The 14616-nt window shown below is 56.3% G+C and overlaps 1 protein-coding gene across 1 annotated transcript; it reads right to left on the bottom strand.

Moving 5' to 3' along the window:
• Window positions 1-420: 420 nt before the first annotated feature.
• Window positions 421-13659, bottom strand: TJAP1 (tight junction associated protein 1). The gene is made up of 8 exons (XM_065401886.1): window positions 13534-13659; window positions 9652-9680; window positions 7748-7909; window positions 6991-7057; window positions 6522-6551; window positions 5075-5182; window positions 3771-3854; window positions 421-1737 (listed from the first exon to the last, which is right to left on the bottom strand). The coding sequence occupies exons 1-8, from the start codon at window positions 13657-13659 to the stop codon at window positions 421-423; spliced, it is 1923 nt and encodes a 640-aa protein (XP_065257958.1).
• Between the last annotated feature and the right edge of the window lie 957 nt (window positions 13660-14616).

The following is a 14616-nucleotide window of genomic DNA, read 5'->3' as shown; positions in this document are numbered from 1 at the left end:
CCAGCACAAGTGCACCCAGGGCCATGGGCATCAGCCTAAAAATGAGAGCATGGGGGCATGGGCACCAGGGCAAGGTTGTGAGCATGAGAGTGTGAGGGCAGGCCCAGGCCCCAGGGTGAGTAAGGGCATGGGCCCCAGGGTGGGGCTGTAAGATTGAGTGTGAGGGCAGGCACCAGACGAGTGGTGAGCACAGGCATGGGCATGCATGCCAGGCCGAGCGAGGCCTCAAGTGTGTGTTCTGGTGTGGTGGGTGCGGAACGCCGGCAAGATCCTGGCGCCTCAGGGTATCAAAACCAGAATAAATATAAGGTGGGAGCGGAGCCTGCAGCCCCCTGGGGCATGTGTGGTGCCGGGGACACCAACCCTGTGAGTGGTGAGGCAGCTACAGCACTGCCCTGGGGTGCTGCTCCCTGCCGAGCCTCAGTTGAGCAGGTTGCCTTGCTCCTGGGCCTGTGTCAGGCTGTCCTTGCGATGGAGATGGTGGACACCCATCCTCTTGGGGCTGCGGTGTGGCCGCCCTGAGGGAGGCTTGCTCCTGCATTCCCCGCTCTCCTCCAGGGCTCCCCCTGGGCTGCTCTCCTTGCTTGCTTGCAGCAGCATTTCCCTTTCCTCAGCCGGGCTCCCAGGTGAGCCCAGGTCCACATAGTCCTTGTGCTTCTCTGGCGGGGGACTGCTGGGCTCAGCGGTGCCCCCGCCACTGCCCTGGAGCAGCTTCCGGGCTTCATCCTGGGAAAAGTCCATGCCGTAGTCGGAGGAGAAATGGCTCCTGCGGGCTCGGGACTCAGTGCTGTCTGTGTCCACACTCGAGTCCCGGCTCACGGTCCAGCTGCAGCTCTGCGCAGACTCCTCGCCGTCCGAGTAGGCCGAGGCCGCCCTGCCCAGCTCCTGCATGGAGCGGCTGAATCGCTTCTGGAGCTCCGGGGCCATGTCACGGCTGAAGGAGGTGCGGCTCACCAGCACCTGCTCTGAAGTGGGGGGCGCCTTGTCCACAAACATCCGCTGCCAGTTGGCCAGGAGGTCCTCCTCCGAGCTGGCCGAGCTGGCGAAGGCGCTGGGGATCTGGGGTGGGCTGCTGAAAGGGCTGCTCTGCGAGGAGCCGTGTGCCCGAGCCGCCTTGGGAGATGGCTGGTAGGAGCAGCTGGAGGCTGAGTGGCGGCCCTCTGAGACAGGGCTGTTAGGGAGCGTCCGGTGCCGGTCACTGCTCTCGTCCTCGCCCTGCACCAGGCTCAGGGAGATGGCCTGCCGCGTGGCATAGGTGCAGTTGGGCAGTGGGCTGTTCTTTGGGATCCTCACCTTGTCCTCAGAGAACTCAATCACCTTACGCCCTGGGTACATGGGGTGGGGAGGAGAGGGAGTGGGGTAAGGGCTCAGCTTCTCGAAGGCAGGCACCTCTTCTGACAGGCTCTCCACACTGCTCTGTGGCTTGCAGCCCCCGTTCTGCTGCTTCCCCACTTCCCCTCTCTCCTTCCCAGGCAGCCCTGGGCTGGGGCAGGCGTCCAGCAGAGCTCCACTCATGTCCACGTGCACAAAGACATCCTCAGCCATGGGACAGCTGCCGCTGCTGGACTTGGCAGAGTTCAGGACCAGTGACTCTGGCTTCTCCAGGACTCTGGCAATAACTGAGGTGGGCACAACGTCAGATGGGGCCAGGGTATGTGCAGCCTCCTGCCCAGGGCCTGGGGACTCTTGGGTGCTGTGCAGGTGCTTATTGACCATGTCCTGCAGCTCGTAGGGAAGCTAGGGAGAAAGCGAGAGGGCATTATGCAGGGGCTGAAACAGCCCCTCAGGGCCTCAGCAGAGCCCGGAGAGGCTGGGACAGAGCCACAAGCAGCACTTGGGAGACTGCAATATGCTGCCTGCTCCACCCAGCCCTAGCAAACACCCCACACTTGCCTACCCCCTAACATACTCATCTGCTCCCCACCACCTGGGCATGGCCCAGCCAATGACATACATGCTGCCCTCCCCACCCTCAAAACAGGCCTGCCCCACAGGAGTTAGCAGAGCTTCCCCAGCTCTAACTTCTGGCTGCAGGATGCTGCTGCTCTCAGAGCACATGGGAGCCTGCCCCAAGCCTGACCAATGGGCCCCATTCGGGAGAGGGAGCAAGGGAAGACTGCTCACGGGCCTCAGGCCTATAGCTTAGAGAGTGGAGATGAGGCCTAGCTGGTGTGTGCTAAGCAAAGGGGCTATTGATCAGTGGAAAATCAGCTGGTGGTTGCGTAGAAGTGACTGAACAGCCCCCACTGGCAGAATCTGCAGCTCCCAGGGAGTGCACAGTAATTACAGCCCCACTGCCTTGGCAGCCAGCCCTGGGATCAGTATCGATGACTGTCCTAGCACTTGCCGACTCCCCCGCCTGGTCCAGCTGCCTCACTGAGGCATCAGCAGCTGGGACAGAGCCTTGGTGACCCCCATCCCTCACTGAGGGTTTAGCTGCTGGTTCAGAGCTCTCAACACCAGAATAGTAACACTCAGGGCATGCCAAACATTTCACTGCACCCTGGGGGCAGCCCCCTTGAGTCCAGGGTAAACTGGCTGCAGGACTGGGGTGAGCACGGACCTGCCACTGCCAGCGAGGCAAGCAGGTCGATTCCACCCTGCCTGTTAAATACCATGCTGCCCTTCGACTGGCCACACAAGCACCACAGTGGAAGATTAGGGTTGGGCTTTGTGGACCCCCTCTTGAAACTCCCAGGGCCCCGAGCCATGGCACAGGCTGCTGCAAGAGGGATCCTGCGGTCAGACAGGTGGGGCCAGGGCACACAGAGCGGGAACAGTGGGTGCGAGGCAGAAGGTCCCTGCACAGCTGCATTTTGCGTCCAGTGGCATCCGAGTGTGGCCGAGCCCTCTGGGGGCAGAATTCAAAGCTCCTGTGAGGGGAGACAGCTGGGAGAGGTGACGGTTACCCCAGCAGTAACTGATACAGTGATCTCAGGAGCGCTAATTTGAGACATGCTTGGGGGACGACGACGACACACCAGTCACGTGCTCACTCACAAAAGACAAGCACCAGGGTTTGATGTGTAGGGCGCTGGGAGGGCTCTCTAAGAGGCTGAGGTGCAAGGAGCCCACGTGATGAGGCTTTATGGAGAGGTGGTGAGAATCCTGGGGCTAGATCCCATTCCGGGGGAACAAGAAATGCCAATACAAACATGGGCTCCTCCCTCACCCACGGGGACAGGACATTCCCAGCCTAGTGCTGCACCCAAAGCCTTGCCCTCCCTCATGCCCTGCCTGCCGACAGATCTGTGAGCCCCCAGGGGTGGTGAGCATACCCAAACCTGGCATGGGTAGCCGCGTCAGTGAGCCAGACCAGCTGCATCCTGGTTCATCTGGCCCCTCAGTAGGCAGGACGGGCCTTGCACATGGCCAAGTGCGAAGGGGGAGAAGACAAAAGGGTCAGCGAGAGGCCTGCTCCTCTGCCAGCTGCCTTCAGGCACCCGACAGGCTATCGGATTCAAGGCTATTGTGCTGTAGACAACACTCCCTCCCTTGGAAAGGCAGCTCAAGGCTCTTTTTATAACAGTCCCCGACTGAGACGTGAAATGGAGCCAGCCTGAAAGAGGAGCCAGCAGAGGCCTTGCACAGAGGGCCGGGAGCTCCTTACACCTTTGCCTGATGCTCAGGGGAGGGAGGGAGGGGTCACTGGGACACAAGGCAGCTCCCCCTCCCCCACCTGCAGAGGAGAGTGGCCAGGTATGGAGTAAGGGCTGGGCACAGAGCAGCTGTGAGCCCCTCCACCACCCTGCAGCAGAGCTGCTACTCACATCAGCAAACTTGTGGTTCCTGAAGTGGGACTTGTTGCACTTGAGCAGCTGCACTGCGAGGTTACAGTCCTGCCGATAGCGCTCCTGCCAAGAGAACGCACGGGGATGGGGGTCACACTGGCCTCACCTCGTTCCCACACACACACGCCAGCAACACATGCAGGACCCAGCTCCAGCCCGAGCAGACACCTCACACACATGGGGAAGGGGAGGTCAGCCATCCCACACCATGGGGCTCCCACCACTCCCCTGGGGAGGCTCCTTCGCAGGCCAGTACCTCTCTTGGCCACTCGGCTGACATGCTCCTCTCCATTTCAGCCCCTCAACTAGCTTCTCCCCTTGTTGGGCCCGACACCCTTCAAATATCTGAGAGTCTGTACCCCTCCCCCTCCACCTGGTGCTGTCAGCCAAACTGGAGAGTTCAGTGCCTACACAGGCCCTCACAGCCCTTCTCTGAACTCCTGCCAGCATTAACAAGGTGCCCAGAATCAAGTGCAAGATCCCAGGCGCTGTGGTAACCAAAGCTGCATGGAGGGACCATCCCTCTCCCGGCTCTGGGCTGCTCAGCCTTTAGTTTTGCAGCCCAAACTCAGGTGGGCCTTTTTTGCTGCCACTTCACACGGCAAGCCCAGATTGCATTTGCTCTCCGCTCAGCTTCTAGGACGCAAGTCAAAGGTCATGCTGCTATTTCCTGCTTCCCCTCTCTATTATTTATCTGTCCTCACTGGCGCCCTCGGCTCCCCACAATTTCAGCCATGATTAAGACTACAATTATGTCACACAGGTCACGGAATCCATGACTGCCATTGACCTCCGTGACATTTTCTGCCCTGGGGTTGGAGCTCCCAGCCCTGGTGGGTGGGCGGTGGTACCCCGCACAGCTGCCCAGCCGCGGCAGGCAGCGGGGACTCCCCACAGCTGAGGCCAGTGGCTGGGGGACCCTGCAGCTACCAGCCCCAGGGGCAGGGGGACCCTGCACTGCAGCAGTGGGGGACCCGGGAGCCCCAGCAGCAGTGGGTACTGAACCCACCTACCCCTTGTGTCAGGGATATTTTTAGTGAAAGTCAGGACAGGTCACAGGCTGCCGTGAATTTTTATTTCCCATGACCTGTCCATGACTTTTACTAAAAATATCTGTGAGAAAAAACCTTAGCCTTGGCCATGATGAATGTCAGCCATGTGCTGCTTGCCCCTCCCCATTCATTAGTAAGGAAGTTATAGACCAGACCTTACATGATCAGCCATGAAAATTCTACCACCCATTTCCCCACGTTGAGCAGACAGGCTGTGGACCGGACACTTACATTGAGCTCCTCAAGTTTATTGATGGTAGTTTTGGCATCTAGCAGCTTGTTAGTGAGCTCCACAATCTCCCAGTCCAGGGTCTTCCGGTCCATCTCAGCCTTTTTTATCTGGGGCACAGGAACACAAGGCGTAAATCCCACCAGAACAGGCGGGCCTGGCCTCTCGCCCCACCTAGCCCCCTGCATAGCACACAAACGCGTTCAGCTTGGAAATAAAACCTTCCAGACAGACAGGTAACAGCCCCAGCTCTTCACAGAGGGAGGGTCTCTGACAGCACATGAAGCCAGCCACCCTATGCTGGCTGCTCAGAATTCTTGCCATGTTTGTTAGTTACTGAAGTGAGGTGAGTTTGATCCTTCGCAGCCCAGCTGCTCTTCCTACCCTTCCTGCAGCGGTAGCATGCAGAGACTGAACTCCCTCTCAGCTTTAGAGTCACAAGTGGACCACACTGGCACCGGGGAAGAAGCTTGCACTGGTGCTTCTCTGGAGATACACAAAGGATTCAGTCCCTCCCAATCCAACACCGTTCACCAGCAGCATAGATCACTGGGTTTGTGACAGCCACTCTCTCCACCATGGCAACAGGAAGCTGTTGCTCAGAGAGGCATGGGAGTCAAGGATAGATACAGCAGAAGTTGACTCAGCATCAAGAAAACTCTGGGGCTTGCCCTGGTGTGAAAGGACCTGTCTGTACAGTTTCATCTTGGTTAATTCTGTTCCCAAAGGGGAACATTTCCTCACTGGACTTCCAATGGGTTCCTGCTCAGGGGAAATAGACATGAAGGCTAATAGCAGTGAGGGGGCAACAGCTCAGAGCTTCCGATCCAGCTCCTCTACCTGTCCCAAGTCCTCAGGGCCACAGAAGCCCCAGAATCTGCTCTCAGCCTGTGACTAACAGGGCCCATTTGTGGACCAGTGGTGGTAGCAGGGCCCAGTGCGACAGGCGGTGACACATGCAGGAACAGGGCATTTCCGAAACATGGATTGACTTTTTGGCAATTGCATAAATAATATTAACCCGAAAGCTCCTAGTGCCAAAGGCGAGAACCAACCCTGCATTCTCTATTATGGGCAGGTGAATGATGATGACTAGAACAAGCGTCTGTTTACTTACAGTACGGGTAGGCCAAATGGGTTCACAACCACCCACACCCATAACACAAGTGTTGGAGCCTGTGGGCACTATGCTTCCTAGCAGGCAATGCTCCATTTGGATCAGAAGCAAATGCTCACATTTGGCTGGAGCACTGCGTGCTAGGACCAATCGTCTCTGCGGACAGCTGTTTTGTTCAGTAGAGGTGGAGCCCTTGGCTGGACGAGGTTTGGGGCCCCTCAGTCGAGGATGGTGCAAGTGGGCCAAGTAATGTGTGACTGACAATGAAAATGACAGGCTGAGACATGTGAAGAGGAGAAAGAAAAAAAACCACACAAACGAAAAGACGCAACTGCAAAAATCCAGCTTTGGCTGAGAGAGGCCTGAGAGGTGAGTGCACCCAGAGTGTGCCAGCGGCAGCATGGGGAGGAGAGAGAGAGAGGGAGGGAGAGAAAAGAAACAGCCATGAGTGTTATGAATGCACACAATACACACACATGCTGGCTCCGCTCCAACAGCCCCAGTCCCCCGGGAGCCATCCCCTGGAGTCTCCAGGGAGCAACACATCCCTGGCACCTTTCAAAGAGGTTGATGCAACATGACAATTACATTGTGGGGAAACCAAGCTCCGGTGCATGATAAAGTGGGGACTCAGCAAAGTACCCAGTTCAGGACAACAGGCTAGGCCTGGGGAGGATCATGGCCAGAACCTCCCCCATGAGCTGCTGCAATGCCTGCCCTGTAAGCCAGGGTCCCTTCCCTCCGTCCCAACACACAGGATTCCCCCACTTCCTCTCCCCAGAGGCTCAGCAGGTCAGTTACCAGGGTATGCAGCTTCTCCTCCAGGTCCTGATTGGTTCTCTGTGAAGCAGTGTAGCTGTTCTGTAACCTAAACAGAGGCATGAATGTCCAAGTGAAAACGAATCCAGGCCATCAACTCAAGTCCTCTTGATAGCCTGGAAGGCGAGAGCTGCCTCACACATACCAGGAAAGACTGCTTGCTACAGAGCATACCAACATGTTAACTCTTTGCCCCGATTCTCTCTCTCTCTCGGAGGCTGTGATCCCTTCAGCTCTCAAGCTAGACCGGGTCAGTATTTGGATGGGACACCCCCAAGGAAAAAACAGGCTGTTGCAGGAAGTGGTGTGGGCACTCTGTAGCACTGGGCTCAAATGTGGTGGTAGGGAGTGCTGTTCTAACTAAGGTGCTGCCTTTCAGGTGAGACATAAAACAGAGAACCCAGCCAACTACAGCCACTGATTGCCCTTTGCATTTGTCAGGGTATTAACCCCGGCTAAATTCCAGCTCAGACAATTTCATTCTGCCTCTGTACGATTCAAACAGATAAAGAATTCTCCATTTCCTGCCTTAAACTGCTGGGTAGCATTGCTGTGCTCCTCCCCAGAGGTGGTTACAATGGGTGCTGAGCTTTAGCTGTAACTCTCCTAATCTCCCCATACCGCATGCCTCAGGTTAACACAACACAGGCTCAGCCTTCACCAGCCAGCCAAGTGAGTCCCTAGACAGAGGTACCCTGTCTCCCCGCAGCAACATCCTCCCCTCTGGTGTTTGCCATACCTGCGGAATTTGTCCTTGAATTTCTCCAGCTCTTCGCGGTTCTGGCCCAGTTCCAGCTCCAAGTAGTCCTGGCCGGACTCCAGCTCCCTTTCCATCGCCTCCATCTTGTTAGTGACATAGGCCAGCCGCCGGCGCAGCTCCTCGTTCTCATGCTGCAGCAGCCTGAGGCACACAGAGCAACAACGCTCCACTCAGTAAGCGATGGGGGCTGCCGGCCTCAGTGCAGACACCAGCATCTAAGCTCACTTCAGGGCCCTGAGAAGCAGAGACCCCATATAGACACTGATGATGCTTCCAGGTGGTTCTGGTGGCACCATCCAAACAGGTGCTAATGGCCCCCATCCCCTTTCCAGCTTAGCTGTTGGGGAGCACACGGGCATTTCACACACAGACCTCCCCTGTGAATGGAAGGGATTCTTTAGGCTCAGATCTCATCCCTCCTCTCACACCCACAACGGAACATCATGGTGTCTGAAAAGTGGCTGTGTGCATACACTGCCCACGGAGGACTCAGTTGCTCCTCTGGACTCTCAACTATTGTTCCAAGCCCCAGGACAAGGACTTTGGGAGGAGGCTCTGCAGGTCAAGAATATGGGGCATTGGCAGAACTGGGGGGAGCAGAAGTGGACTAGTGGGGGATGCTGAAGAGGACAGGAGTGAGATGCACGGACAGAGTTTGGGGGCAGTTGCAGAGCCCCTCCTGCCCTAGGTTGCTGTTGCTCATGCCGTGGGTTTTATCTTTATGAGCAGTCAGTGCCTGTAGCAACAAACTAAACTGGCAGGAGGGTCAAATGCAGCGAGAGACGTGTCTGCGCAGCTGAGGAGACGAGAAATTCAAGCCCTTGCTTCCTGGCAGCACAGGTTGCTCTCTACTCTTGGAACAGGGGCAGAGAAGCGTACAGCAGCCCCACTATCCATGTCACCAGCTCCCTCTCAGGTTACGGCATTTGGATAAAGTCCACTAGCCAAATGGGCTGCACAGCTTAGGTGTCCCTCCCTGGAAAATGAAACCCACTCAATAATTTATCCCAGCCCATACTGCAGGAGTTGGACATGAAAGAGGCATCGCAAATCCCCAGCCCCAACCATAACCCTAACCCTAAACATACAGTAGAGCAAAAGTCCCTGCAATTGCTGGGCCAGCGAGTGCAGCTGGTGTGGGGAGCTCAGGCTGTGGAGGGAGGCATGGGCAGCATACACGATATGGGGAGATGCCGTGGCAGCCTCCAGCAGGCCCCATTATAACACTAAGTGCTGTGTTCCCCTCAAACAAAGAGACACTCACTCAAAGGGATGTGTGAGAGACACTCACTCGTACATGTGTGCTTTCACTGTGCTCAACTGTTCAGAGAAACCTAGAAAATACAGCCTCTCTCTAGTTGCATCAGTTTGTTCTTCACTTGGGATTTTGAGGGGAGTGAGATGCACAGAGCTGCCTCCTGCTAGTTTCTGACTGTGCAGCAAGTTTTCATTCACAGTCAGCAGTGGGAGCTCACACACTACAGTGGGTCACACCAAAATGGTAGTGCTTTGAGTTTTTCTCCCTTTGATGGTGAAGAATAGATGTTTTGAATCAGGTGTGTTTGCCCCGCCACCTCAAACTGTAACAGCATTAAAGGAACCCTGAGATGGGTCTCCTAAAGGCATCCCGTCTGCACAGCGGCTCTGCAACTGTCCTTTCAGGGAATGCAGAGAACCACAGCGAAACTTGGCAAGTGGGAGCAGAACAGAGAGACACCTGCCCCAGTCTCTCCAAACGGGCCTAGCTTCTCAACAGAAGGGAAACCCATGATGCAGATTCAAAGGGCTAAGCAGTATGGCGGAAGCTGGATAATGGGAGGTGGGAATCAGCACACACACAGCTGCAGTGAGATTGGAGCATGAGAAGGGAACAGGACACTTACTTCATCCTTTCTGCATCCGTCAAGGGCTCCTGTGGTGAGAAGAAAACAGCTGTCAGAACCTCTCAAAAAGGATGTCAGACTCAAGCAAGTACCAAAGGGCAAGATATTGAGAGGTGAACTCCTCCCACCTCCCCGACAGCTCCGGGCAGGCCATGTCATGCATAGCTAGCAAAACTGAACTCCTCCCACCTCCCCGACAGCTCTGGGCAGGCCATGTCATGCATAGCTAGCAAAACTGAACTCTATGTGCACTGCTCAGACACTGCTTCTCAAACTAGTCAATATCAAGACAGACCACATGGTTTATTTCAGGGTCAGCAGTAGTCTAGGTTAAACCAGAGACTTTCACAGACAGCCTGCAACTTCTTTCCTGCTGTGCTACAAGTTCAGGGAACCCTGCAGTCATCACCCCACAGCTGCTGCCTCAACCTTCAGCAGCTCCACAATGTCTGGGTGGTGAGGATGGGAGTCTCATGGACCTGCATACACAAACCTATGAACCCTTCACTGTGGTGGTAGTGGTAGCACCCCTGGAGATAATGAAAGAACTGCTCTAAGTGGCTGAGGAACTGGGAAGCACCTTTTCCATTTGCTTCACCCAGGTAAGCCCAGATGAGGGTTCCTCTGTGCTCAACTTGGAACAAGGCTCCTGGGTAAACGTGGACACAAAAACAACAGGCAACATGCTGAAGGCCAAACAGCCCGACAGAAAGGCCTACAGTGCTGGGAGCAAGTCACCTGCACCTCTCCAGCTGGCACCCCACACCAGAGCTCCTGTACATAGGCAGGGACAGGGGAGTGGGTAGGAGCAGCTTAGCCTTCCCATTCTGTGCATTTGATGTGCTATCCAGGTGACAGCGGCTTCCTCTCAACATGCCTCACTTGTGGCTGGGAGGAGAATTCCATCTTCAGAGCCAGTTCGTGCTAGAAGGAATGGTCCTTTCTGGGAAGAGGAGGCTAAGGAAGCTGGAGGTTTCTCTTTGGAAATCCCAGATTGTTCTCAATGACTTGAAGGAGCAGCTTTGGGACATACTGGATGGAGCCCTGGAACCTTAGCTAAGCAAAGCACACAGATCCCCAAAGACGACACTGCGCTTCAAAAGGTGCATATTAAGAGACATACAAGGTCCGCGCATGGGACCCTGCCACAGAGATTTCCTTGGAAGAGATTCAGTGCTAGCAATAACATGATACAGAAGCCGGCCCAATCATGGCCCTAATGCACAGTGGGGCCATTTCCCGCTTCCAGCAGCCTAGACTGCACTGCACTGGCCTACCCTGTACAGGGTGGCCCCATAGCTCTAGCTGCACTACACATGCTATGTCCCCAGCACTAACTGCACTGCATCAGCCTGCACTGTATACAGCCTGATACTGTCCCAGTCCCAAGTGCACTGTATTAACTCATACCATACGCAGCATCACCACCCTGCAACTGCCTCACCTCTGAGGACTCCAGCTGATACTAGGCAATCAGGTGCACAAGTATCAGGCCAGGAGATGGGTGATTCCTGTTTAAATGAGTCGATGTCCCAGGAGCCCACTGGGTGGATGGAAGGGGAGGGGTTGGCAGCTCTTCCAGACAAGGACTCTACCTCAATAGACAAGGGACTTCTCACATAAACATGGGTCTGATTTACCAGGGTATCTAGCCATGTGGGGCACATATCTTAAAGCACTAGGAGGATTCAAAGGCCCCCATAGGGCACTAGACCATCCCGCTGTGTCCAGCTCTGCACACTGTATGGTGACCAGATGTCCCGATTTTATAGGGACAGTCCCAATATTTGGGGCTCTCTCTTACATAGGCTCCTATTACCCCCTACCCGCATCCCGATTTTTCACACTTGCTATCTGGTCACCTTGCACTGGTACCCTGCAGTCTGCTAGGCAGATTCTAAACCCCGGAAGGTAGACAAGCCTGCAATGGGGAAAGAGGCACCAGCTGCGCTTTTATGGCTAACGACTACAAGGGGCAGCTGTTCCCTTCTCCCCTTTGAACAGAGGCACTCCACCTGGGTCACAGCTGGGAGCAACACAACCAAGGAGCAGGATCTGCCGCCAAACAGGCTAGCGGGGAGGCTGGAGGTTCAAGAGGCATTAGCACCATATGTGTGTGTGGAGCACAGATGGGCTAGGTCTGGGGAGTCACACGGGTGATGCTCTGTCCCCACTGAGGTCTCAGAATTTTGCTCTTGGGGACCCCTAACAGCCAGTTCAGGAGGAGCCTCCCAGTGGGGAACAATGGGGATTGGTGGGAGGGGGGCTGGGATGAAGACTGCACCCTAAGTGAGCCTCAGAGAGCCCCTCACACCACTTGGGAGGTCAAAGTTGCTTGGCCAGGCCTCCCTGGAGCAATGGAGACTCCACATTCCATAGATCAACATCCAAATGGATGGGATGAGAGTTCAGACACAAAAGCCCTGCCCCTCACTCCCCACGTCAGCACTAAGGGCACCTGTGGGAGCCGAGGGGGGTGGGCGTGGCCTTTCGGAGACCTCTGTCCCCATCCTGGGTGAGGGGCCTGGGCTCCAGGACTCTGGCACCTACCTTGTTTAGTGCTAGGCTGAAGGAAGGGGAGGTTCTAGGTGAGGCAGTGCCCTCCTCCTGGCTCCAGTGTGTCGGAGGGGAGAAGGATGCGCTCTCTAGGTAGCCTGGCTCTGTCATTGGCTTCTGGCCAGGTTTGGTGCCAAGATGCTGAGGCCGCACTTGCCGCAATTGGTGCTTGCTTCGGTCCCTCTCTCTGTCCCTTCCTCCCTCCTGAATGGTTTTCCATGAAGGCAGCAGTTGCTGCTGCTGCTCAGAGGACACCCCTGCCAAACCCAGCTCTGCCAGCTGCTGCAGCTCATACTGGCACAGATCCACTACCTGTCTCTCCATGGAGAGGAACTTTTCCTTGCTGTCCTTCCTCACCAGGATGGGCTTTCTCCTCAGCCTGGGGGCCCTCTCAGCCTCCTCAGGGGGCTTCCTCCGGCAGGAAGCCATTTCCAGACCCTCACGCTTCTTATCTGCCTTTCTCCTGCTCAGGCGGTGGCTCTTCTCAGCTGATCGCTTGGCCCCCTCAGGCTGGCTTTCCTTCTGACCTTCTGGAGTGGAGCCTCTTGGTGAGGAAGGAGAATCCTGGCCTCCCGCTCCAGCTCTGCCCTCCCCCAGGGACTGCAGGTGGACAGGGCTCAGCACGCGGTGGGTGATCTCATCCAGGAACTTGGAGAACTGCAGCTTCTCCTCAGTGACCTTCTCCTGCCGCTTGATAGCATCGGCAGTGCTGCTGCTGCGCTCCAGCGAGCGTCTCTCCCTCCGGCTGAGGCACAGCTGAGGGTCACTGTACTTGCGCGAGCTGCGGCCATGGGCCAGCGTCTCCACCGAGCGGGACTTGCGCAGGCTCTCGGGGCGCACTTCCAGCATGCCTGTTTGCTTCAGGATCCCTTTGAGAGGCAGATGGGTGGCAGAGACCTGGAACTTCCTGGGAGCTAGGACCTCAGCAGGCTCTTTGAACATGAGGGAGCGTTCCAGGCTCCTGCTCTTGAAAGAGCAGGTGGGCCTCCGGCCTTCGTCTCCAGATACCACAACCGTCTCCACACTGCGGCTCATGAACTTGCTGAGACGCCCCCGGCTAGGGTGCCGGCAGTGCTTCCCGCTCCGCCTCCCTGCCTTCCCGCTGTGCGGCAACACAGGTGACAGAGTCCGGCTCTTCAGTTTCAGCTCCGCTCGGCACCCTGCTACCTCCTTGTCACTGCTCGACTCCAGGGACCAGGAGGAGGAAAAGTTAAGGTTGCGCACCTCAAACCCATCCACCTGTTTGAGCTGGCCTGCCTCGGCGTAACTAAACCCCGCCTGCTGGCGTAACGGCGCCAGGCCCTTAGCCGCCCGGTTATCCGTTACCTGACTCTGCTCGGCCAAAATCACGCCGTCTTGGTCGTCTCGAAGGATGGGCAGATCATGGCGGATCTCGCGGTGCTGTGGCGGTGCCTTGCGGTAAGGCTTCTTGGATGGAGCTGTGCTCGTCATCCTCCCTCCTGCTTGGGTGCGACAACGGGTCACCTGCCAAAAGCAGAAAGGGCAGAGAGAAGAGGGTCACCAGTGCCCCAGCCAGCCCCGAGGGCTTCCCAGCAGAAGGAGATCAAATACCCTATGCTCCCCAGCAGTTCCCCATCCAAAGTGCTGACAGAGTAGGAGGAGCTGGCTGCCCTGGATCCTGGAGCAGCAGCCGCAGCAGGAAAGGGGGGCAGAGAAGAATTTAGCTGTGTCCTTCTCCCAGCCAGTGCGAACAGAGAGTTGGCACATCCCCCCCCGCCCCGCGCGCACGCTCACGTACAGCGTGTGTCCAGATTATATATAGTAAACGAGAACAGGCCTCAGAGCAGCATATTGATTGGGCTCTTTAGGAAAGGCCTTTTCTAATATGGAAACTGCAAGCCTTCAGGCAGCAGCGACGGTCAGGGCAGGAGCTATTGATCTCGCACTGTCACTGCCAACAGGGGCTACAGTCATTAAATGCACAGCCAGAGCCAAGGAGTCCTTGGCTTGCACTACTTAAAGCTAGATTGTTCCTGGGTGTCTTGAGCGGAACGTGTTGGGGATTTGGGGAGCTGTGACTCTCAGCAGAGAGAAAAACAAATATAAGGCACCATCAAGGCATGAGATGGCAGCTGGGGTGTGTGACGCTACCCAGCCTTCGGGCAAGAGGCTGGATTATGCTATGCTCAGCAGTAGCACTATAAGGAAGGCCAGATCAGTCACCGCCCATCCCTCCTACCTATGGCAGGCTCAGACTCCCACGCTTCAGGAGAAGTGGTGCAGGATCTGAAATGGGGCAGAGACACGGGCAGAACTACAACGGTTCTCTGTGGACACGGAGGGGGCTTCTGCTTCCAGCCATTTAGAGGCGATTGCAGTGGAGGGCAGAGCTCAGGAAAGCTCTTGCTGCCATCCAGGGTTTGCACCATTTCAGTAAGCACAAGACAC

Source organism: Emys orbicularis, chromosome 3, assembly GCF_028017835.1.
Source record: "Emys orbicularis isolate rEmyOrb1 chromosome 3, rEmyOrb1.hap1, whole genome shotgun sequence".
NCBI classification, from domain to species: Eukaryota; Metazoa; Chordata; order Testudines; family Emydidae; genus Emys; species Emys orbicularis.
Note: the sequence above shows the minus strand (reverse complement) of the source record. Positions and strands in the feature narration are given on the sequence as shown.